The 25964-nt window shown below is 36.4% G+C and overlaps 1 protein-coding gene across 3 annotated transcripts in view; it reads left to right on the top strand.

Moving 5' to 3' along the window:
- CRPPA (CDP-L-ribitol pyrophosphorylase A) overlaps nucleotides 1-25964 on the top strand; it is a 318326-nt gene that overhangs the window by 151414 nt on the left and 140948 nt on the right. For all 3 annotated transcript variants that reach the window (XM_045494985.1, XM_045494987.1, XM_045494986.1), the window contains exons 7-8: nucleotides 17481-17573; nucleotides 18072-18164. In XM_045494985.1, coding sequence (XP_045350941.1) covers nucleotides 17481-17573; nucleotides 18072-18164 — 186 coding nt within the window. The remainder of the gene's footprint in view (nucleotides 1-17480; nucleotides 17574-18071; nucleotides 18165-25964) is intronic.

The raw sequence follows: 25964 nt of genomic DNA, 5'->3' as shown, positions 1-25964 counted from the left end.
AAAATTTATTAGAAATGTCTCCTTGTGTTGCAGAACACTCATAGCACAAGTTACTCATAATCCAAGGTTTTACTGTACTTAGTTTTGTAATGTCTTTCTCCGTCATATGGGCAAATTTACCTTGTGTCATTTTTCAGCTCATAACCTAAGACAAACACAAAATGTCACACTTTCTGACATTTTTACCTCTCAGAGCTTTTTTCTTACTTTGAAAAGAACATCTAAAAACACTGAAGTCACGACGGTTGAAATCTAGGCACCTGCTGGGCAGATAGGTGTGGGTGTGGAGCTGCTCAGTACACAATGGGAGGATTGTCTTGTTGGCATGAAAAGAAAAAGTGTTTCTCATTGAAACTCAAGGAAGAGATTGGGTATTCTTGTTGTCATTATCCGTGCTAGATTTTGAAACATACCTTAGGGTGTGAACTGAATATCTAAACTCCAGTGATGAACACACCATATCCATGAAGGAAGTTGGTTAAAAAAAAAAAATAAGAGGGGCGCCTGGGTGGCGCAGTCGGTTAAGCGTCCGACTTCAGCCAGGTCACGATCTCGCGGTCCGTGAGTTCGAGCCCCGCGTCGGGCTCTGGGCTGATGGCTCAGAGCCTGGAGCCTGTTTCCGATTCTGTGTCTCCCTCTCTCTCTGCCCCTCCCCCGTTCATGCTCTGTCTCTCTCTGTCCCAAAAATAAATAAACGTTGAAAAAAAAAAAAATAAGAAACTAAGTAAGGGACACCCTTCCCACTTTTCATACACATGAACATTTTGCTCAGACTTGAATTTCAAGACCTTATTATTAGGCTTGTTACATTCCTTCCTTGATTTCTTAAGGAGTTTGAGGTATTTCATGCGCCACAATTACTTTGGAGATAGAGCTCTCTCAAGGTACAGGAGACAGTGATGGAAGAGTCTGCTCTCATTTCTTGCTAACTTAATAGCTTATGCTATATGCTGGGCTGAGTAGTTAGGGATTTGTAAGGAGGAAGATGTGATCATTCTTCATTAGTTCCTTAATTTCCTAATTTACTTGCCAAATAATACTTGCCTATCAAGATTTAGTCACTGGATATATGGAGTTGAACTAAACAAGTATGGTTCCTTCAGGGGTTATCTGGAACATACTCCCAGTTGGGGATGACACAGTAAATGAACACAAAAACATGTTGAGTTACAAATGGCGATGACTATTCTAAGCCAAAAGTAAAGTATGCTAATGTAAGAGAGCCCTGGAAAATGATTTAAATTGCGGAAGGAAGGCACATAGGACATTTAATTACACCGAAACGAGTAATCAGGAATTAGCTATTTAAGGAGAAATCCAGGAGAAAAGAGCACATGCAAGGCATTCAAAAAGCTTTGTTGAGTGGACTGAAATAAGACGTGTGGTGGAAGGTGCAGGTGTGGGGACACTGTGTGAAGGTGACTAACACCACCACCGCTGCTGCTGCTACTGTTACTAATAATTTGTCCTAAGAGGAAAACGAACTGATAGAAAAGTTGAGCTGGAAATGGCATAAACCAGTTATATCTATAAAGAGATTATGTTGACTATTGGTTCTTAAAGTAAAATTCTATGGAAGACGCATAGTATTTAATGTTTTCTTATGTCACGTGTACTCCTAAAAGCACAGGTCTTTTCAATCCATTTTTCACTCATATAATAGAAGAAACAAAGTTCTTAATGCTTATTTTGTATTTTGAACAAACAGGGGCTCTATGAGATTTTCACGTATTTGCTTATCAACGACTTCCTGTTTCCTGGAGCCTTTAATTTAATTATCATTTTGTGTAACCACCAGTGATGGGCAGGATGTAACTGAAGCATGTTTGTTTTCTTGGGTGTATAGCAAGCTTTGGTTTTGTGGAGGCTGTCTGAGATACCTAGTTCATTTTGCCTGCTGCCCTCAAGTTTGTTTCCAGTGAGTGTATGGATCTGTTCCTTTTCTTACAGACCTAACTAGATCCAGTGTATGACATACTAGTTAAACAAAACATCACAAATAGCAAATGAAATAAGAGCAGATAGGAAAGAGAACAAATTAAGCCATTGCAGCACTGTTAGGCCCATGCAAAGTGGGGTTATTTTATGCTTATTTTGACACATAGCATAATATTTTAACTTAAAGATAAAAGATTGGTTCATTTTTTGAAGCTAACTGCAGTGAAGTACAGTGAAATAACACTGTAAACACTACAATGGGACCTCTGAACAATACCAGCATAATTGCTTCGCTTAGAGTATGTGGTTTTAGTGTGTATATAGGACTACAGAAACTAGCTGAAGACCATCCAATTAAATTCTTTTAGTTTGTTTGGGATGTTGGCCAGATTTTCTGATCAGTTTTCCAGAGGTAAAAAAGAAAAAAAAATTATTGGACCACCTAGTTGCTTGGGATGGTATTAATTATATTCATGCTGTATTTAGTAAAATTAACAGTTTACAATTATAACTACTTGTCATAGTTTTAGGATGATTATTAATGAGGGGTTAAGTACAATCCTCCTCACATACCACTTTGTTTACTTTATATACATATCTTCATTTTTTGTATCCGTTTATGCTTTTGAGTTGCAGGGACATAATGAAATATTACTCTTTCTCAAGGAACCAGATGGTTAATTTGGAACACTGCTTTCTGCATCCTTGCCCGCTTAAGAATGAGGTCATTCTTCACAAATTCTAGACAACTGTTATGCTGAGTTCAAAACAAACCAAAAGAATACCCAACATTTAGCTTTGGGCATATATTTGTAAAGATCAGGACTTCTAATTCAGGAAATTAATTAATTTTACACACATACCTGGTGAATATGTTTAGGAGGGGAGTCTTCATAAAAAGCTGAAAAAAATGCTGTATGGAATGTATGTTAGTTTCCATTCTTCATCAGTTGATTTTGATGAATTCACTAGTTATCTTAATGCTATTTAAAGTGTGGTATCATTTTAGAGCTTATTTATTGTGATTTCATTTCATTTTATTGACTTTCTTTGGTCCCAAATAGAGCATACCTGTTCTAAAAACACAATTTTATATTTTTAATTATTGTGTTTCCCCGAATGATTTGAGAGATGCATTCCATTTCAATTATTTGCATTCATTATAATTCTATTTTGTAACACCATAAAGGCATTTATATATTCTCATGACTTTTGCTACATAATGGCTCTAGGGTTTTTGTTTTTCCAGGGAAACTGAACAAAATATATCCATTTGAGCTTGTGGTCATAATAAATTATCCACGGCATCTTGTTTCCAAAGCCTAGAAGTACTTACCTGCTTAAATTAAAGTCTCTTTTTCTCTTGCATTGATATCACATACTTTGAATGACTGTTCACTGCGTGTGAGTCCAAGTCTCTACAGCTTGACCAGTTATTTGATCTCTTTTGCAGTCTATATTGAACTTTTCACTTATCTCTATGGTAGTCCAAAATGTTGTCTTGCTCATGCCTTGAAATTATGTAGTTTTCTTTTTTACTCAGCATTGTGTTTAATTATATGCCATCCCTGCTTGTCACTTGCAGATTTCATTTGGGGCTCAGTTTAATATTACTCGTTTCATGAAGTTGTCTTCATTTTTCTAGTTCTTGGACTTCCTAAACTACTTAACAGCAGTGGTGTTATTATGCATGGTCTGCTTTATATTGTTATTTGTTCTTACATCTATCTCTTTGACCATATCTTTTATCACTGATCCTTGCACAAGACTGTATACACAGTGAAAGCTAGATATATAGTTGCAGTTAATGGTGATAGGATGATGAACAAGCAAGTTTATGGAAAACCTCTCCATCTGGACATCAGCCAAATATATTTTTGGAGATAAAGAGGTGGCCGCCAGGCATCCATCAATCACGGGAATCGCTGAGAGGAGTTTAGAACACAAAGTACGCCCAAAAAGCTCTAATTGATTTCCCAGCCAGAAGACAACTATTTTCACAAAATGAGGGAAAGGAAGGGCAAAGAGCAGATGTTGCAAAGATGAGATGAACTGGAGTCAGCTAGAGTGATGAGGTTGAAGTTGGTGCCCAGCAGCCTCTGTCAGGAAAGGAGAAGGAGGGAGTGATGAAGAAATGAGCTTTGCAGAGGGGGAATTGAAGTGGGGTGAAGAAATAGATCCATAAGCAACACTTTTAAGGTTTGTTCTTGAGAATGTGTAATATGATTCTGATGCTACATGAAGATATGAATCTATCTTTCATCATTATCTGGACATATACAGCTTAAAAAATATCCTGAAGTAAACACGTGTTCACACACTTTTGAAATAAGTCACATGAGCATGTTTTAGTTACTTTTGCTTAAAATGTAAATTATCTTTAATATTAAAATTTTCAATGTAGTTCTGCTTTTGCCTTCCGTGTGTGTGTGTGTGTGTGTATTTTTTTTTTTTTTTTTTTTTTAATTCTGGATGTTGACCTGTGTGTGCATCATAGAATATTTGACAGCATTCCTGTCCTCTGTCCACTAGGTGCCACTAGTAGTTTCCTATCCCACATGTGACAACTGAAAATGTCTCCTGACATTGCTGACTTTCCTCTGAGGACAAGATTGCCTAAAGTTAAGAACTGCTAATACAACCTGTTATGTTTCATGAATGCTCAGATTTTACAGTGGGTTGGGAGTAAAGCCATATATGTATTTGTAATTTCCAGGGAATGCATAGCTAAACGTAATAAACTATAGTCTTCAGTATACTATTTAAATCATCTCTAAAACTGATTAGGAACTTTTTGTTCATGTTGATTCTAATTAAATCAATGACATTTTGACTAGAATATAACTTCTATGTACTTTATTAGTGTATACTTATATAAAAAATGGGCTCTAATTATACTTCTGTAACACTTCTGGCAATGTCTCTGAACTTAGAAAAAGTTAAAATTATGTAAAAGTAATTAGATGATGCTATAAATCTGGTAAGAAATTGGATAAAACAATTGAAATAATTCTTAAATTTTACTCAGGTATATTTGCTATAGTGTGATAGATTTAATCAAGATACAGGTAATGTTTTTTTAAGTTTATTTATTTTGAAAGAGAGAACACACACACACACACACACACACACACACACACACACACACACGTGGGGTAGGGGCACACAGAGAGGGAGAGACAGAATTCCAAGTAGGGTCTGTACTGACAGAACCCATGGGGGCTCCAATTCACAAACCATGAGATCTTGATCTGAGTCGAAATCAAGAATCAGACCCTTAACTGACTGAGCCATCAGGTGCCCCAAGATATGGGTAATTTATTTTAGATGACATAGAAAGGCAGTGGCTTCAGTAGAGTCAAAGCTAAGTGATCTTCTGATTGCTAGATGGAGGCACACTCTTAAGTAAAAATGAGAGTAGGCTTTTAGATTAAATGGTAATCAAATTATTTAACCTCTTTTTGCCTCAGAGTGTGATCCATGAACCAGTTAAGGCAACATCAGCTGGAAGCTTGTTAGAAATGGAGATTCTTAAACCCCACTACGCATCTAATGGAATTGAAATCTGTATTTTTAATAAATTGGAGAAATACAAGTCTAAACTTGATTTCATCTTCCCAATATGATTTAAGCTCCATAAGGACAGAAACTTTGTGTAGTTCATTGCTATGATCTTAATGTACAATCTAGGTTCTGGCTCAGAGCCCTCAATAAATACTGGTTGAGTGAATGAAATGCAAATCCATCAGTGGATAGGCTACTCTATTCTTGTTTGTTAAATATTTTATTAAGCAGAAGATTTGTTGATGTCAGCATTCCAATTCTCACCTTCCAAATATTTTATGCATTACTAGAAGAAGAAAGAGGTCAAATGACTGTACATACTGTAAAAAATTTTTTTTAAATATTTGTTTATTTTTGAGAGAGAGACTGCACTCAAGCAGAGGAGGGGCGGAGAGAGAGAGGGAGACACAGAATCCGAAGCAGGCTCCAGGCTCTGAGCTGTCAACATAGAGCCTGACGTGGGGCCTGAACTCAAGACCCCCAAGTTCATGACCTGAGCTGAAGTCGGACATTCAACTGACTGAGCTCCCTAGGTGCCCCCACTGTACATACTTTTTAACATATTTTTTTATCATTTATAAAATGACAAAATGGGTAATACTTACAGGATATACCTGCCAAAAAATAGTTAGTAGCTAAAGCCAATAATTTCTCATTTACTACAAAGTTGTCTATTAGTTACACATAGTATAAATTTTTTTTTAAGTTTGTTTATTTTAAGAGACAGAGACACTGTGAATGGGCGAAAGGGAGAGAGAGAATCTCAAGCAGGCTCCCAGCTGCCAGCGCAGAGCCAAATATGGGGCTTGATCTCATGAAAACCCGAGATCATGACCTGACCTGAAACCAAGAGTCAGACATTTAACCGACTGAGCCACCCAGGCACCCCTAGTTGTATGTAGTATAACATTATGTAGTAAAACTCAATGGGAAGATAAACTTGAGCAGATGTGTATTTGATAGCTTTCTCTTCTTTATAGACACAGTATCCAGCTTTGGATATATAATTTGATAAAATGGGAGCCTTTCTCTTTAACAAATGGTGCTGGGAAAACTGGACAGCAACCTGCAGAAGAATGACACTAGATTACTTTCTCACACCATTCACAAAAATAAACTCAAAATGGATAAAAGACCTGAATGTGAGACAGGAAACCATCAAAACCCTAGAGGAGAAAGCAGGAAAAGACCTCTCTGACCTCAGCCACAGCAATTTCTTACTTGACACATCCCCAAAGGCAAGGGAATTAAAAACAAAAATGAACTATTGGGACCTAATGAAGATAAAAAGCTTCTGCACTGCAAAGGAAACAATCAACAAAACTAAAAGGCAACCAACGGAACGGGAAAAGATATTTGGAAATGACATATCGGACAAAGGGCGAGTATCCAAAATCTATAAAGAGCTCACCAAACTCCACACCCAAAAAACAAATAACCCGTTGAGGAAATGGGCAGAAAACATGAATAGACACTTCTCTAAAGAAGACATCCGGATGGCCAACAGGCACATGAAAAGATGTTCAGCGTCGCTCCTTATCAGGGAAATACAAATCAAAACCACACTCAGGTATCACCTCACGCCAGTCAGAGGGGCCAAAATGAACAAATCAGGAGACTATAGATGCTGGCGAGGATGTGGAGAAATGGGAACCCTCTTGCACTGTTGGTGGGTATGCAAACTGGTGCAGCTACCTGGAAAACAGTGTGGAGGTTCCTCAAAAAATTAAAAATAGACCTACACTATGACCCAGCAGTGGCACTGCTAGGAATTTACCCAAGGGATACAGGAGTACTGATGCATAGGGGCACTTGTACCCCAATGTTTATAGCAACACTCTCAACAATAGCCAAATTGTGGAAAAAGCCTAAATATCCATCAACTGATGAATGGATAAAGAAATTGCGGTTTATATACACAATGGAGTACTACGTGGCAATGAGAAAGAATGAAACGTGGCCCTTTGTAGCAAGGTGGATGGAACTGGAGAATGTGATGCTAAGTGAAATAAGCCATACAAAGAAAGACAGATACCTTATGGTTTCACTCTTACATGGATCCTGAGAAACTTAACAGAAGACCATGGGGGAGGGGAAGGGAAAAAAAAGAAAAAAAGAGGTTAGAGTGGGAGAGAGCCAAAGCATAAGAGACTCTTAAAAAGTGAGAACAAACTGAGGCTTGGTGGGGGGTGGGAGGGACGGGAGGGTAGGTGATGGGTATTGAAGAGGGTATCTTTTGTGATGAGCACTGGGTGTTGTATGGAAACCAATTGGACAATAAATTTCATAAAAAAAAAAATGGGAGCCTTGAATTTGTTGTGATAGTGCTCAGGTTTGTTGAGATGAGGGTCTGTATATTCTGTCCTTCAATCTTTGTAGTTTTGAATCAGAACAGTAATGGCCTTTGAAGAGTATTTTATTTTTTTTATTTTTTTTTCAATGTTTATTTATTTTTGGGACAGAGAGAGACAGAGCATGAATGGGGGAGGGGCAGAGAGAGAGGGAGACACAGAATCGGAAACAGGCTCCAGGCTCTGAGCCATCAGCCCAGAGCCTGACGCGGGGCTCGAACTCACGGACCGCGAGATCGTGACCTGGCTGAAGTCGGACGCTTAACCGACTGCGCCACCCAGGCGCCCCTGAAGAGTATTTTAATAGAGGGGGTGTATAATGGTAGACTTTTATTAAGGGAGTGTTACCACAATAATTCCTTCTGCTACCATCACCAACTACTCAGCACGTGTTGAATGCAGTGGTCCACAATTACTTGATTCTTTTCCAGGATAAAATCTAAGAACCTGCATTGGAGGACCTTTCTTAGATACTTAGTTCGCTGTGCAGGACCCAGAAAAATGATCTAAGTTAGGAGATTGTGTGTGGCAACAATTAAACTTCTTAGTACTCAGATCATTTTCTCCAGATGAAGCATTTCTTTTGGGTTGACTTTGGAATCTATAGTATCATTTTCTCTGAAGAAAGGCCTTGTGACTTTCATGATAAGGTAATAGTCACTTGGAGTAAACTGATACCCAATGTATTGTGGATGTTAAGTAAATGGGCCTGGAAATCCAGTAGATCTTAGTCTGAGTACTACTTTGTACTGGTTTTATGATCTCAGGTTATTTAAATAGACTTCTGTGCCTCAGTTTTCTTAACGTAAGGATCATGATAATATATGCACAGGTGTACTTGGTGACTTCAATAAGATAATTTCTCAAAGTATTTAGTGTAGATTCTTACAAATGTTAACACTTTAAATGTAAAGCATAAAATGTCAAGGGGTAATGGAGGTGTGGTGATGTGTTAAAGTGCTCTTTAAATATGTAAGTTAAATCAGGAGTGGAATAATCATAGCAAACATTTAATAAAGCACTAGGTGCAGGGATAGTTATTAATGCTTTAAATATATACCGGCAAACAAAGATGAATGACGTGACAACACTCATGCTAGACTTGAGATTTTCTAGAACAGTGATTAGTGGGGAAAGTCCATGGACTCAGGAACAGAGGCACTGTCCATTGTATTATGTAGCATTGCAAATGGATCTTAAGGCTCATGTTAGACTCCAGTCTTTGCATAGTGTGGCTTTTAAGCTGCATAATTAAGGGAGTACCAGCCCTTCCCCTGGTGTGATAAAGTACTGGGGTCCAACACCATTGTGGCATTGTAGAACCATGGTTCTAGTGCTATCCTGCCTGCCCAGCACTTAAGGTAACAGAAGGTCAAGACTCTCTTTGGTATATCTAACAGGCTAGAGTTTGAGGCTTATGGTTGCAGCTTGTGAAGTACAAGGAGTCTAGTATGATGTACCAGCTCACTGTTCATGTTGGGAGGTCCATAGCATATGTAACATGGGAGAACGGTAACCTGGATCATTTATCACCTCAAAGGTGTGTTAAGATTTATTGGTTTAAAGCTCTGGCCAATAGTTTTTTTCTCTGAAGCTTTCCAGGAACCCCAACCATAGGGGAGAAGTTCTGGAAAAGTTGAACCTTAACTCTCATATACTAATTTAATCAACTTTCTTATCAATTCAGTGAACGAAGTGTTTATTTTACTGATGATTCATCTGAGCCATGAAGCTTAAATAACTTACCCAAAGTCATATGGAAAGCCAGTGGCACAGCTAGATTTAGGGGCAGGGATCTTGGCTCCAGAGGCCATGCTGTTAACTACAAAAACGGGCTTTAAAGCTGATTCTTAAAAAATTAAAAAATAGTAAATGCTCAGTGGACAAAACCTCCACAAAAGAATAAAATAACCATGAAGTAAAGTTGAATTGGCAATTGAAAATTAGAAAATAATAAATCCTTAATAAAGCAGTTACTGAGGTGAAGATTACTAAATATGAAGGAGAGGCTCTGGGCTGTTAACCTCTGACTGAAGGTCCAGACACAGCACTCACAGATCAGAGGCGACTCCACTGATAAACACAGTGACGGATGAACTGAGGGACCAGTCACAGCCTTCATTTGGCAGGAGTCATAGTTATAGAAGATGCTTTCAAAAATGAGGATTTGCAGTATACAAAGATACTTTTTCCTAAGCTTTATTGAGGTATAATTGATGAATAAAAATTATTTTTACATATATAAAATTATATCTATTGATGATAAGATGCACATATACACCATGGTCACCATGTTTAATTAACATATCCATTATTTTACATAATTACCACTTTTTTGTATGTTTTTTTTGTTTTTTTCTAAAGGTCTACCCTCTTAGTAAATTATTTCAAGTATATAATACGATATTGTTAATTACGGTCACTGTGCTGTACATTAGATCTCTGACTTATTCATCTTGTAGACCTGAAACTTTGTACCTTACACCAGTGTCTCCCCACTCCCCCAACCCCCGCCATAGCCCTTGGCAAACACAAGACTTTTAATTGTAAGTATTGTCTACAGAGTGAAAAAGTGCATCTTGCTCTGATTTCTTGTTTATGACCACATGAGTACCATGTTTGAACGGGAGGGAGGTGAGAATTTAATGGAATCAGATTCAGACATGATCCAGCCAACATGTTCTGTAAAAAGAAGGTTGGCTTTTCAGAAACACATTTTTGAACCTCTGACTCATGGGACTTGAACCAAAGTCTTTGAGCCTTAGTTAATCCTTAACTCTTCCTGAGATGGAAAACATTTTTTGACAAAGCATCTCCCTTCCTAATAGCCATGCTTTAAATAGTATTTTTAGTATGCAGATGGTTGCATTTAGTTAATGGTAAATCTTTTCTAAATTCTTGTCATGATGTAAGGAAAGTACTTCATGGTTTTTTGTTTTGTTTTTTTGGTATACCTCTTTAATTTTACTGAACATAATGGAAGGTTGTTTTAAATTTTGTTTAAATGTTCTTTGAACCAAAATATTTACAGAACAAGGAGTTCTTCTAGCCAGGAGATTGTTGCGTTTGTTGTGTTTGAGTGTGGAAACATTAGGAATGACAGCATAAGATGATGCTGTAGAGCATTTTCATAAACAACTTAATAGCATTGTCTAATGTGGTCTTTGTTTATTAAAGGTGTCCAAGACCCCTTTGCTATATTTAGGTAAATCTAAGGTTTTTTGTTTTTTTGTTTTTTTTTTTTACTCAAGCATGGAAAATACTTTATGGTTGGGAAAAGGAGTGTGACCAAAAAAAAAAAAAAAAAAAAAAGAAAAAGAAAAAAGACACTCAACTAGAAACAGTTCTTAAGAATGTCACTTTCAGGAAGGAATAAGTGGCAGCGTTGTTTTGCTTTGTTTTAAACGTATTTTAAAAATGCTACTATTTAATACTTTATGTAAGAATATTGTGTGTCCATTTCTTAGTTTGTAGGCCCTAGTTAATGAATGACTATTTTTTAATTGGAATTTTAATTCACTAAGTAATAGTAGAACAAATTTATTTTATTTATTTATTTATTTATTTATTTATTTATTTATTTATTTATTTTTTGAGACAGAGAGAGACAGAGCATGAATGGGGGAGGGGCAGAGAGAGAGGGAGACACAGAATCGGAAGCAGGCTCCAGGCTCTGAGCTGTCAGCACAGAGCCCGAGGCGGGGCTCGAACTCACAGACCGCGAGATCATGACCTCAGCCGAAGTCGGACGTTTAACCGACCAAGCCACCCAGGCGCCCCGAAAATTCTTAAATTTTAATTGAGGGAGAAACCGATGGATGTGCTGAAATGAAGGTCAGGGAAAAGTCAGAGAAAACCTTTTAAATCTTTGTAGTACAGCAGCAGAGGCAGGGAAATTTTTCAGTGCCTACTGATTCTTAACTCTACAACTTGTGAGAAAAAATAATTAGGGAACTCTGCAATTCATACCAAAAAATCATACTCCATGCAAATCAGATTTTAAAAATATGAAAGAAACCCCACAGCTCACCCCTTAAAATGTTATCATACCTTTTCTTTGGTACAATTCAGTAAAAATTTGTCTTCAAGGGGCACTTGGATGGCTCAGTAGGTTACACATCTGACTCCTGATTTCAGCTCAGGTCATGATCTCACAATTCCTGAGTTTGGGCCCCACATTGGTCTCTGCACTAACAGTGTGGAACCTGGTCAGCATTCTCTCTTTCCCCTCTCTCTCTGCCCCTATGCCACTTGAATTCTGTCTCAAAATAAATAAACATAAAAAGATTAAAAAAATGAATTCACAAAGGTTAAAGACAAACTTCAAAGATGGCATTCCAAAAGATGAATACAGTTATTAACTATCAGAGGAAACAAAATTCAGACTAAAGCAGCACTGTTTTAGAACTGCTTAACAGATCAGAGCGGCACCTGAGTGGCTAAGTTGGTTGGCAGTCCAACTTTGCCTCAGGTCATGATCTTGGGGTCTGTGGGGTTGAACCCTGTGTGGGGCTCTGTACTAACACGTCAGAGACTAGACCCTGCTTCAGTTTCTGTGTCTCCCTCTCTTTTTGCCCCTCCCCCACTCATGCTCGCTCTCTCTCTCAAAGAATCAATATTAAAACAAAAATAATGGATTAAAAATAGACTACAGCTGATGTCAGGTTATTATAATAGTGGGAAACTTGAGATAATTAGAGTGTGTTCTAAGTAAAAGATAACTAAAAGAGAATAGATGTGAATGATGATAAAGGCATTCAGCATAGGATAATGCTTCTTGGGGAAGCTTGAAGAGAATTTTCTTGAAATGACTAACTGATGCTGTAAGACCTAACAGGCATACTTGGGGAAAACTGAGGTATAAAAATTGACAATTAAACACATGTTGATTCTGATTAGGATTTTGAATTTCCTCATAAAGAATTCTTCACATAGGGACCTAGGTGTAAGAAAATAAAATCAAAAGTTAAAGGAAAAAAGGATACTCTGCCTGACCTCTTGCATCTCCAACAATATTCACTAGCCAAATAAAAAGAAACAGTGTCTGTGAACTTCAGAGGGAATGCATATAGAATCCAAGAATGGAACCACCAGCCAAATTTTCAGTCAAAATTGAGGAGGAAAACCAAATATAATGTCTACTGTATTTCGTAATAGAACTACTGATGTTGAATCTAGCCGGTGACATAATGAATGGAGAGTAGGTGACTGACCGATGGATTATAAGCTTTAGGATAAGTATATAATTCTTGGAGATGGTGGAACAGTGACTACAAATCTGTGAGAGAAGAGCGAACCCAACTTTGATTCCCGAGTAATAGGTTCTTTGAATGTAAAAGCAAAACTCAAGAAACATAAAGATGTTGAGGCTTTTGTAAAAAAAAAAAAAAAAAAAAAAAAAGGAAAACCAACTAAAGAAACTACTTGCAGATAAAGTTTATCAAATAAAGAAGGGAATTAAAATGAAGAGCTTAAAAATGGAGAAATTTTGTTTAAAAGGTCAATGATTTGGGGGGCACCTGAGTGGCTCACTCAGTTGGGCCTCTGACTTTGGCTCAGGTCATGATCTCACGGTTTGTGGGTTCGAGCCCCACTGTCGGGCTCTGTGCTGCCAGCCCGGAGCCTGCTTCAGATTCTGTGTCTCCCTCTCTGCCCCTCCCCCACTTGCACTCTGTGTCTCAAAAATAAATAAGTATTAAACAAAATTTAAAAAGTCAATGCTTTTGAGTGTAGATAAGTCTAGGTTGTGGGTTTTATGGTGTTAGAATAGGATGTGAATTTAATCTTATTAAATGGGTAAAAATCACATGATTACCAGAACTAGGCTCTAGGCGCAGGCTAAAATGTGCTATTTCTTTCATAGAAGGAGGACAGCTAATGCCGACAAATAAAATGCATTGCCATTAAAAATCCAGTATTTTTTTTTTTTTTTAATTTTTTTTTTTCAACGTTTTTATTTATTTTTGGTACAGAGAGAGACAGAGCATGAACGGGGGAGGGGCAGAGAGAGAGGGAGACACAGAATCGGAAACAGGCTCCAGGCTCTGAGCCATCAGCCCAGAGCCTGATGCGGGGCTCGAACTCACGGACCGCGAGATCGTGACCTGGCTGAAGTCGGACGCTTAACCGACTGCGCCACCCAGGCGCCCCAAAAATCCAGTATTTTAATCCTATCCATACTACCTCTTCCTAACGTTTAGAAGTTTAGGGCTCTGAAAGTGAAAAATTACCTGAGATTTAGCAGCATTTGCTTCAGTTTCACTCTACTGAATTTTCTTTCCTCACTAGCTAAAAAAAGACCTTCGTATTTGATTTTGAATTTGAATGCCGTATTGCTTTTGTTTCTTCATCCTTTTGTCCTACAATCTTACTGCATATATTAATAGAATTAATAGAGTATTGTTGGAATGATGTTTAGCTAATGTTCAGGGTAATTGTTACTAGGTAGTGGTATTTTTGGATGTTTTTTTTTTTTTTTTTACCTTTTTCAAGTAGCTGGTTTTAAGAACAATACACCGTTTTTCTTGAAACGACTTTTTTTAAACTATTTTTTTAAAAATTTATATCAGAGTTAGTTAGCATATAGTGCCACAATGATTTCAGGGGTAGATTTCCTTAATGCCACTTACCCATTTAGCCCATCCCCCCCTCCCACAACCCTTTCAGTAATCCTCTGTTTGTTCTCCATATTTAAGAGTCTCTTATGTTTTGTCCCCCTCCCTGTCTTGAAACTGTTTTAAATTTTTTTTTTAATGTTTATTTATTTTTGAGACAGAGAGAGACAGAGCATGAACAGGGGAGGGGCAGAGAGAGGGAGACACAGAATCCGAAACAGGCTCCAGGCTCTGAGCAGTCAGCACAGAGCCCGACGTGGGGCTCGAACTCACATACCGCCATATCGTGACCTGGGCCGAAGTCAGACGCTCAACCAACTGAGCCACCCAGGCGCCCCTTGAAACTGTTTTAAATTTAACATACCTATATATCAAGTATTTGCTAGTGGGAAGAACATTCGTGTTTCTGTGCACAAGGACCCCATATCCTTTCCTTAAGAATTTTATCCATTTCAGTACTTCAAAAGTTAAATCAGTCTCTCATGTTTTCATCCTAGACCTCATTTATGTATATGCAAAAGAAAATTTTAAATGAAATCATTTTGTAAAATTCACATTTCACATTTGTTGAAGTTACTATCTCATGATGTGATTGTTTTATTTCATATCTGTTAAGTCAAACTTGGCAGGATCTAAGGAATTTTATAGTACTTGTATGCAGACATTCACACTAATATCTTTAAAAAAATTTTTTTTTAACGTTATTTATTTTTGAGACAGAGGCAGAGCATGAACAGGGGAGGGTCAGAGAAAGGGAGACACAGAATCCGAAACAGGCTCCAGGCTCTGAACTGTCAGCACAGAGCCCGAGGCGGGGCTCGAACTCATGGACCGTGACATCATGACCTGAGCCGAAGTCGGATGCTTAACCGACTGAGCCACCCAGGTGCCCCTGTTCACACTAATATCTTAAATACTGGCATAAGACCTTAACTCTGTGGTCAGAGGAAAGACTATTTGTTAACAGCAGTACCATGAAGGAGAATATAGCGTTGCACTGATGGTCTATATTGCAATTCCTACAGGGGAATGCTGTTACCACTAGGTGCTGTTCTAGTTTAGGTAAATTAAAGATGTTGATGTTGGGAAGCACTTAATTTGTTCAGGGACCATGGGCAAAAAAAAAAGAGACGTTGTCTTTATTCCTCTGGAATGTCAAGCGGATCTGCCCCAGGGACAGAGAGGAGGCTACCTTTATTTTTTGGAATATGCACAAATATACTCTAGGAAGAGACATCCCTATCTTTGCAAATCTGCCTGTTATGCAGACATCTTTGAAAAGTCCATCTGGAGTGCGTTAGCTATTAATGTCTTTGAAAATGTTTGGGTATATAAGACATCCCTGGAAAATTATCTCCTTGTAATATCTAGAAGATGTGATTCCTTGAACAAACTTAACGTTGCACAGTGAAAGCCAATAATTTCTTCTCTGTTTAACTATCAGTGTATGGCTGGTGCAAATGGAACTATTTTGTTAATTTTTTTAATGTTGTCTTGAACTTGGTACTCAATAAGAATTTTAAAATGAAAAGAGTCTTGAAATTTGCAAGCCATTGAATTCGTAGCAGTGCTAAGACTTCAAAACATTTACTTCCCCTTCTCTAATATTCTGTCAAAATTACATAGAACTAAGATGAATCCTACTTACTATGTAATGTTCTTGGAAGTACACAGTTTAATGTTTTACTAAGGGACTGGCCTACTGTTTTAGAATCGTAAATTGTGAAGCATTGTAAATGTAATGCCAGTATTAACCATTGAAATGTGGCTTTCTGGGGAATTAAAATAACATACATAAAAGACCTCTTGTTTAATAATTAAGTTTTTGTTCTTATTGATATTAGAGGGAAACAATGGAAGTTAATTAGAATATTGAGTTTATGGAATAAAAGTCTCATTAGGAGAATTTTTGTATTATATGTGCTATTCTAAATCTAGTCTGGGACCACCTCTAGTAATAATCTCTTCATCTCTTGTTTTATTATCATTGTCCTAGTTCAAGTCTTATTTCTCTCTCAGATTATTATAATAATTTTTTAAATATAATTTATTGTCAAGTTACCTAACATACAGTGTATACAGGGTGCTCTTGGCTTCAGGATAGATTGCCATGATTCATTGCTTATATACAACACCCAGTGCTCATCCCAACGAGTGTCCTCCTCAGTGCCTGTCACCCATTTCCCCTCTCCCCACCCCATCAACCCTCAGTTTGTTCTCTGTATTTAAGAGTCTCTTATGGTTTGTTTTGTTTAAAACTATTTTTCCCCCCATGGTCTTCTGTTAAGTTTCACAAATTCTTATCAGTGAAAACATACAATATCTGTCTTTCTCTGACTGACTTACTTCACTTAGCATAATACCGTCCATTTCCATCCATGTTGCTGCAAATGGCAAGATTTCATTCTTTCTCATTGCCAAGTAGTATTGCATTGTGTATACGTATGTATGTGTTTCAGCTTTTTTATCCATTTATCAATTGATGGACATTTGGGCTCTTTCCATACTTTGGCTATTGATAGTGCTGTGTCCACCATGTTGACTCCTCCCTCACTAATAATTTCTTAATGCTTTTCCTGCTTCTAGTCATTCCAGGTTTTGCAGAATCTATCTAACTATAGAATTTAACATGTTTGCAGAATCATCCAACAACTCCCATCTAGCCAACCATTTGATTATAATCCAGAATTTTCTGAAATACATCCTTTGTATAAGAAAAAAAAAAAAAGGTACTGCCTGTCCCTGCATATATCCTGTACCTTTACTATTTGAAACTATTTCCTTTATCTGTATCTCTGTTCACCAAAATAATATTCATCAGTCATGGAGTAGTTCAGATGTCTTTTTCTTGGAAGCTTCATAAACTTTAGCCTGAATTATTTTGACTTTTTATGGTCTTTGGCTTTTTGTGTCTGTTGAAATTTTATGCTCATTTTTAACATGAGTGTAGGTTCTGATTTGGTCTTTCTATCTAGTTTATAAACTGCTCTTTCTTAATTATTTATTCTCCTAGCATGTAAAAGTCACGTCTCGACTTCCATGTCACACTTGCAGAGATCTTGATCAAATCATGTCAGAGCAGTGCTACAGTTACGTTTGCGTGAACGTAAGTAGTGACCTTAAATGGTTCAAAGCCTTTGACGATCTGTGTAAATGTAATGTGCAAGATAATTATTTCTTGATTTTTAATTGTTTGAGTTTAAGTTTTTGTGATGAGCTGTGTTATTCAGTATGTATTTGGAAGTTGTATTTTTTAATTTTTGAAATAAAAAAAAATATTTTCTCACAAGTTAATTCCCATAATGAGAAGAAGGTGATATTTCTGTAGACGCCATTTTCACTTATTTGGTATGAAGCAGATAAGATGACACAGGTTTGAATTAATGAAGAATTCAAATTTTAATAGACATGACCGTATGGGTATCCTTGAAAGTTGTTCAAAAAATTTTCAAATTTTCAAAAAGTGAAAATTAAGCTTGATAAATATTTTGGATGTGTATGTAAAAGCTCCATATTTTTTCCTTCATTAACTTTTAATTCTTGAATTAACTTTTAAATCATTTAAGAACTTCTTTTCACTTCCTTTTATTTTCTGGTCTTTCAGGTTATGACCTCTGATTTTGAGGAAATCCGGAAGTTAGTGAATATGCTGGAAGAGAGTAATCTTTCCATTTTATATCCTGTTGTTGTTATTTCGGTAAGTGATTTAATTCAGATTTAACTCCTCATCCTTAGGCTTCCTTCCTTGGGATTCAGTTTTTCTTTTTAACAAAATTTCATCCAATTGAGGAAATCTACCCAAGCCCAGAAGAAACTCCTTTTATGGGTTCCTGCGCTTTCTCTCTTGTTATGACTTCTATGACTTTGTTCCCTTATTACTGTAGTTATTTGTTTGAATTGACAAGTTTAGGGAAAAAATGAATCTAGCAACCACTTTTATTTCTTTTTCTTCATTAAAATGGCAAAGTATACTGCTGAATTCACTAGCTGTTTGGAGAATATGAAAGAGCTTATTAGCATGTTAGCAAAACACCATTGGAGAAAAAATACCGAGGTTAAAAAAGAAAGAGGGAAAATAGCATGTGGAAGTAAATTGTCTCTTAGGTTGTATCATCTTCTCTGTCACTTGGACAGCAAAGTAGAAGGAGAAACAGATGAATGAGAATTCCTTGGAGATGGCCCATGAAAATTTTGGGAAGGTCTTTCCTGTGAAAGACTAAAAGTATATGTTTAATACAGCGTTTTTTTTGATTGGTCTATTAAACTGTACAAAAGAGGGAGATCTCAGCACAACCAGGAAGGAATAAAATCAGAGACTAGCTGAGTAGAGTGTAGTCTGTGATATTTTACTGTGGGAAGGGGTTCTAAATGTGACATTCTCCAATCATTTGCTTAACAATTGCCAAGTTTCTAATCTTGGGCCCATCCCAATAGTGTGGGAATTTAGAATTTAGTTCATGGTAGGTAAGATCATTAATACAAAAAGAAAATTTGTAATACAAATGAATTTAACTCTAGCATGGCAAATACATCCAAATTAGCAACTGGGGAAGAATGGTTTTACTGTCCTATTGTATGTGGGCATATATTCTAATGGTAAGTTCCATGGATCCTGCTGATTATGGAAAATCAAGTTCCACAAGCGACTGATTTTAACAGAAGTATCAGTGACTTTCATTGGGGGTGTTGTGGGAAGCATGAAATTTACTTAATGCTGGAAGGCTCTAAGGCTCTGTAGGGTACAGTTAGGTTAAAAGTCCTATGTATAGCCCTCTATTCCTCCCTTTGTGTTAAGTTACTTAGAAAATCTCCTTCTCTCCATGTCCCCAGATAATACTCTAAAGTGTATACAGCATTATGAAGGGAGCAACGGCTTTAAACTCGGAATTTCTCAGTTCCTTGGTCACCTTGGTTAAGTTTACTGACATTTGCTTTCCTCATTTTAGAAATGAGGCTAATAACCCTACTTCTTAAATCACTGTAAGGATTAAGAAGAATGAATGAATACATAAATGCAAACTGAAGTTGGTATCTCTTTGGGAGGCATGTAGTGTTTCATTTAATAAGTAAATTTAAAAAAAAGCTTTAATAGCTTAGCTCCTCTTCTTTCCCATTTAGATTAGATGACTCAAAGTTCACTTCCACTGCTCTCTAATCTGAATGCTGAGTTTGAATCATACATTTTTCAACATTCTATTAGGTACTTCAGTTTGAGTACTTCATTATCATCTTACGTGTGCTGTATCAGATCTATCACAAAAACATGTTTCCTACAAGCTGATTTCTCTTAGCAGCAGTAGTTGTGGCTGGGACTCAGGTGGGAATCTGCCTTAGCTCTGAATTTTCTTTCTACCTTTTTCCTCTGCCTCTCACCATCAAACACATGTGTGTGCGTGGACATACAGTTTTTAACTGTTTTCTTTCATTGCACGTCAACCTGTTTTTTTGTATTTTTCCATAAATATTTGAATTTAGTTTTCTGTTTATTTCTGTTGAGTTCTATTTTATGTATCCCAGTAAGTGCTAGAGTTTTATTTATTTATTTATTTTTGATTCCCTGGTATTCTGTATCAAACCAAGGAAAAAGATGGATAGTCCTCTAATTAGAGAGTAAATGTCTCCTAGAACTAGTTTGAGGATAGTATTATTATAAATCTGTATACCATAAACATTGGAAAATGTTTAAATTGGAGAGTTGTTATTACTCCATGAATAATGTTTGTTCACCCATTGTTTTCTCAGTGAATAGGTAGACTCAGTGTAGGGATATGAAAGTTATTATTAAACTTAATAGTAAAATGTCAATAGAACATATCTAGAGTCTGTATCCTTAGGATGGACCAAATCACTGGAAAGGTAAAATAAAGAATGCTGTGTTCTTGGATTGAGAGGCAAGTGAATTTTTCTGGATTTTTGAATTGTCCTGTAAATGATTCAATAAAGGCTTCATCCCATTTCTTTCTGATAGTACTTTTCCCCAAATGGCCAAAAGGCCATTTCAATTTTCCTATGACTTAATCTTTGGCAGATTCATTCAAATATTCCCCAAATGAGTAGTTTTGTAGAAAACATCATTCTAGTTGCAAAATGAATAAGATAAAAACTTAAATTTGAGTCTAAATATCTGGGGACATAAGTTATACATGAGTAAGTAGAAAAAAAAAAACAATGCATGCAGTGTCTGGAGATAGAAGTATGAGTACACATGAAGATATAGATCCATATGTATGTAACTGGAAAGATGTTACTATAGGCAGGTCATACCAGTCTAGAATGGTATGTGTATTTTACTTTTATCTGAATTACTTTGCTAGAAGATTAAATTATATCTTTTTTTTTTTTTAAATAAGGCTTTTAAACATTTCTAAAATCTCAGAAGAGTTGCCAAAGAATTTGCTTATTTCCTTCCCTGAACAGGCAGGTTTTATTCACCAGAAAATAAATCTAAAATGACTTCAAGGTCATAGAAAAATAAATCCATTATTGTTTTGGAATTATGTGATTCGGTAGTTATTGAATGCATGTATTGTAAATGTTTAAAACCCTATTTTGTCTAGACTGAGATGTAGTACAGTGGTCCTTTTTTTCCTATGTGAGGGTTTATCAACTTCCAATTTAAGTCCGTCTGAAGAGAGGAAGACTTGGGAATCACCCAGTGGCAAAGTAAAATTGTGGTTGATGAGGTGTTAGGATTTTTTTCAACTGAGAGACTAGTTAAGGTGGTCATTTGCAATGTTACCATGATTCACTCTACAAGGACAAACTTTCAGAGGAAATGGGGCTGACGTGAAGCTGGGGCATTTTGTTTGGCAAAAGTAATACTTGGTCAGTTTTTGTTTGTTTGTGTTTTAAATTTTTTTTTTAATTTATTTTTGAGAGAGAGCGAGAGGATGGGGAAGGGCGCAGAGGGAGAGAGAGAGAATCCCAGCAGGCTCAGACTGTCAACACAGAGCCCCATGTGGGGCTTGAACTCAGGAACCATAAGATCATGACCTGAGCCGAAAATAAGATGAGATGCTTAACTGTCTGAGCCACCCAGGTGCCCTAACACTTGATCAGGTTTTAAGTGTTGGAAATTGGTGTCTGGTCTGCCATGCTGGTGAAACTCACATTGTCTTAAATTTTCAAGGACATGTAGAAAAATATTTTGGAATTTACTATTAAATGTCATTTGGTAGTCATTTAAGTAGTACATCAGACCTTCAACCTCATCTGAAACTTTAATCCCTTGGAGAGAGCTAAGCACTGAAGGAATGACTGGTTAATGGTGTTAGATTCTTGGTACACAATTGTTGTAGACTCTGGGTCTGGAGTTTTTGCTTGTCCAGCAAGAAAGTGGGACGCAGGATTAAAATGCGAGAGATGGCTAATGTTCTGGAGAAGACAAGAGCCCCTATTAGAGGTCCTTGCACCATTTTAATTAGGATCAGAAAGCTTATAAACATGGTGATGGATGGGCACAAAGAGACAATGAAACTGTGAACATTAACTCATGGATGTGAGGCAAAGGGGTTTTTGAAGATATGCAGTGTTAGGGGTTTGGGTTAAAACAAAATCCTGGTGGTGGGTGGAAGGTTGTTTACAGCAGACATGAGACACCAATTGTGTTTACCTAAACTGGTCTAGGGGACAAGAAAGACAGAGCAAGACACCTCAGGGTCAACATGGCACCTTTCTTTTGCTAATCAACTCTGCTCTGGGCAACTTCCCCCTGCACTGGGCTACTTCGCCCTGCAGCTGTCTATAGCCCTATTTACCTGTTTACCTATCTTGGTCCTTCCTTTTTTTTGAAAGCAGCTTTCTGTTGTTGTGCTAAGTTGGGGGGCGTTTCTGCCCTGAATACCTAATATGGTTTACCTCATATACCTTTATCGTATACTGGGGCCTTTCCCTGCCCTATCTATACCTATTTCCCTAATCTTTACCCAAACTTGGGTGTGAGCATCCTATGGCTTTCTAATTCTTTATGCCTTGTTAACCCATCATTGCAAGCTCAGGGAATTCCTAAGCTTATTCACCACACACAGGTATTTAGCTAAAGTAAATTTTATTTCAGGGTGTTGATTGTCTGAAGATCAACTTCTCTCTGCCTTTATGAAGCTGAAATGGGTTAGGAAATACTGACTGTAGGAGGTTTTTGTGATCTCCGGTAAACTGACAGGAAAGATGCTACTGCCTTAAGATCTGCTTAAAGAAGAAATAAAATTTCAACATGAAAAGTAGAAAAAATAATTAGGACTTTATCTTAAAATAACTAAGATGATGATCAAAATAATTTTATCTGTTTAAAAAATTAGAGTGTTTGGAAGAGGCATCTTTGCTTAGTCTTGTGAACATTGCATGATAATATGCTATGACATGCTTCATTTCAAGTAGTCATTTTTATAAAAATATTTTTGGACATTTTTAATTTTGTAAAAATATCTTAATACCTTGTTTAAATTCTCTTTGGGGTCATAATTCTTATTTTATTTCTTTTTAAGGGTTTAATTTAGCCAAGTTCTCATTTGTCAATGGTGTTGAGTAGGATTTATGGAGTTTACCAATGTTAATTTGTTCAACTTAATAAAATCCCAAATTTTGATAGTTGTAACTTAATTTTGTTGTAATCATATTAAACCATTAGAATTTTTAAAATTGGTTTGACCAGATGGAGACTGATACTATTGACTGTTGGGCCTACATAGATGCAGCATTAAAGTAGGCAGAGGTAGTTGAGTGGGCCCAATTTATAAGCGTTTTGTTTTTCATTGAGTCTGCATCTATGTTAGGATGACATTTGTTAGCCTATGTAGCCTTTTAACTGTGAGCCTTTAGAAACAGGTAATTAGATAAGAAGCATGTCTTGTACTAGGAAAATTCTCCTAACTTGAAAGAAAAAAATCCGTATTTAAAGAAATTTTAATGTTTGTTTATTTTTTGAGACAGAGGGATAAAGTGCAAGTGGGGGAGGGGCAGAGAGAGAGGGAGACACAGAATCTGAAACAGGCTCCAGGCTCTGAGCTGTCAGCACAGAGCCTGACGCAGGGCTCGAACTCAAGAACTGCGAGATCATGACCTGAGCTGAAGTCTGACACTTAACCAACTGAGCCACCCAGATGCCCCCATATATATATACGTATATATATATGTATATTTTAGAGACTGATTGGCACGAAGGAATTTTTAAAATGTAGGTTCTTTCGTATGTCTTTTATCAAGAAAAACCTTATAAGCATAAAAGCCCATGTTTTCTTTTGTTAAATTGAGTAGGAGTTATGTTTTGAGAGCCCTTTTCAGATGAGATTTCTGATGCTGTTTAATGTATCGTAAATTATCAAGGAACCAAGTTTTTATCTTGAGTTGACTAAAATTACTGTTAGCCTTCTCTTCTTTGCAGTTACCAGTGCGGGTGTGTGTGTGGGGGGGGGGGGGGGGTTACACAGCTAGCAACTTTTTCAGATTGCAACTCTCAAGAGGATTGACTAAAAACTTTCTTTGGAATCACCTGATATTATAGCTAGCAACATGGGGCATGTTCATTTCTTTACTTTCTACTTTGATTGTGTTTTTTTCCCCACTATTTAAATTATGAAAAAATATTTAGAAAAATAAAATAATATATTAAATATATTCAAATAGTAAAAGGTGAACTCATAAAATTTGTTATGAAAATCATTCCCCCACCCCCCAAAAAATAGGCTTTTATTTAAATAAGATGAAAAAGTGCTAAGAATCTCAATTACAGGCTGAGTTCTTTGCTTGATAATTAATGATCAAGGAGCTGTTTTTTTCCAACAATGGAGAATAAGAGTTTTGGGAAGCAAAACTAAGTATAGTTGTTTTCCAGCCAAGGTTATGTAAAACTAATTGTAAAACTTTAAAAAATTCCTTCCCAGGTGCAAAAAGTAAAAGAGAGGTTCTCATTTATTTGGATCTGGCAAGTTTTGTGCAAAACATCCGTTCCTACTATTATCAAATGATATAATGAACAGTTTATTCTTGTTTAAAGCTTACTTTTTCAATGAGTAAAGCTGTTTCATATAATAGACACCAATGAAATGTTTAATTTTTAAAAGCAGAATAAAATTGGCAAAAAACGTAAGTTCAAAACTGAGAAATGAAGCAAACTCTTTTACTTGAGAAAATTTTTATCACTTCCCCACTACAAAATAAATTCACAGTATTCATCTGGATAATAGCACAAAAACTCTAATTTTTGACTATGTAGACTATAATTTTATTGGTGCTTTATGACTGTTAGGAATCTTTTCCTGAATTTAGCAAAAAACATAAATTACCATATGGAATTTTAATGCTTTGAAAAATAAAAATAAACCTTCAAAAGTACCTAATTTAGTTCTAGTTACCTGGAAGTAGTTTATTGACATAACAGATCAGAATATATGGTCTGTAAAATACTTCAAAATGTTTAATATTTGAACATGTTAGCAAATAAAAAAAATAGAAAACCACCATCCATTGACACTTGATACTGTGACATCTGGGGAAACTCAGCAATGTAAATTGTTTCCAGAAGGTTCCACAGCTCACCAATGGCAGAGCTAGGAACAGAATCAATCCACTGTGTACTGTATCATATAAACTTGTTACTTTTATGCATTCATGGATGTGTTAAATAATATTGAAAAAGGTTAAAAGTATACATACACACATATATGTATTTAATATTCTTTCCTAATAAAGAACAAATGACAATTGGAAGAACATACTGATGCCTTCTTTTAAGTACTAATGGTTTCTTTCTTTGCTTCACAAGGTATTGACTTGAGGCCTTATTGAATTTAAGTTATAAAAATCTGTGGTCCTGTTAAGTTTCTTACCAGATTCTAAACATGTATCTTTGTCATCTTTTACTGAACTTATTCTATACATTTCCTTCTGTTAACCCTATTACTAATAGACTGATAAAATATGTGTTTAGGTCACAAGTTCTTAAAAAACAAAAGAGAGCTGGCTGTTGTAATTCTCACTGCCGTCATACTGGGTTTACTTTTTACAATGTGTATATTTCACACCCTTTATCTGTCTTTATTTTTGAATGGATATTCTCTATGTGCGCATGTGTGTGTATGTGGTTAATAGTCAAAGAAGGACCAATGGGGTTAGCACAAATCCTTCTTCTATTCCAATCTCAACCACGTTGCTTCTGTAGCCCTTTGTTTTTCCTTCAGAAAATTATGATCTTATTGTATACTGAATGTTTTCATGTTTTACTTTAGGTACACTAACGTGTTCTCTTTCATGGCTGTATATGGCCATTGTAGAAATGTGGCAGAAATGTAATCATTTCTACAAATTCTACAAATGTTTTCATTTGTTTTCTGGTAATAAACTAAGTCTGAAGTATTTCCTGCCTAAAATAATAATAAAATCTCAATCCTGGTTTTAAATTCCTTGAGAACCTTTTGAAATTTTAGTCATGAAGGGATTCATATCTAACACAAAAGTGAGGAATGATGAAGTCACTCTTGTAGGAAGTGGTGAATAGAAAGAA

The sequence above is a fragment of the Leopardus geoffroyi genome, chromosome A2 (genome assembly GCF_018350155.1).
Source record: "Leopardus geoffroyi isolate Oge1 chromosome A2, O.geoffroyi_Oge1_pat1.0, whole genome shotgun sequence".
NCBI classification, from domain to species: domain Eukaryota; kingdom Metazoa; phylum Chordata; class Mammalia; order Carnivora; family Felidae; genus Leopardus; species Leopardus geoffroyi.
The sequence above is the reverse complement of the archived record's forward strand: the minus strand, read 5'-3'. Positions and strand labels throughout refer to the sequence as shown.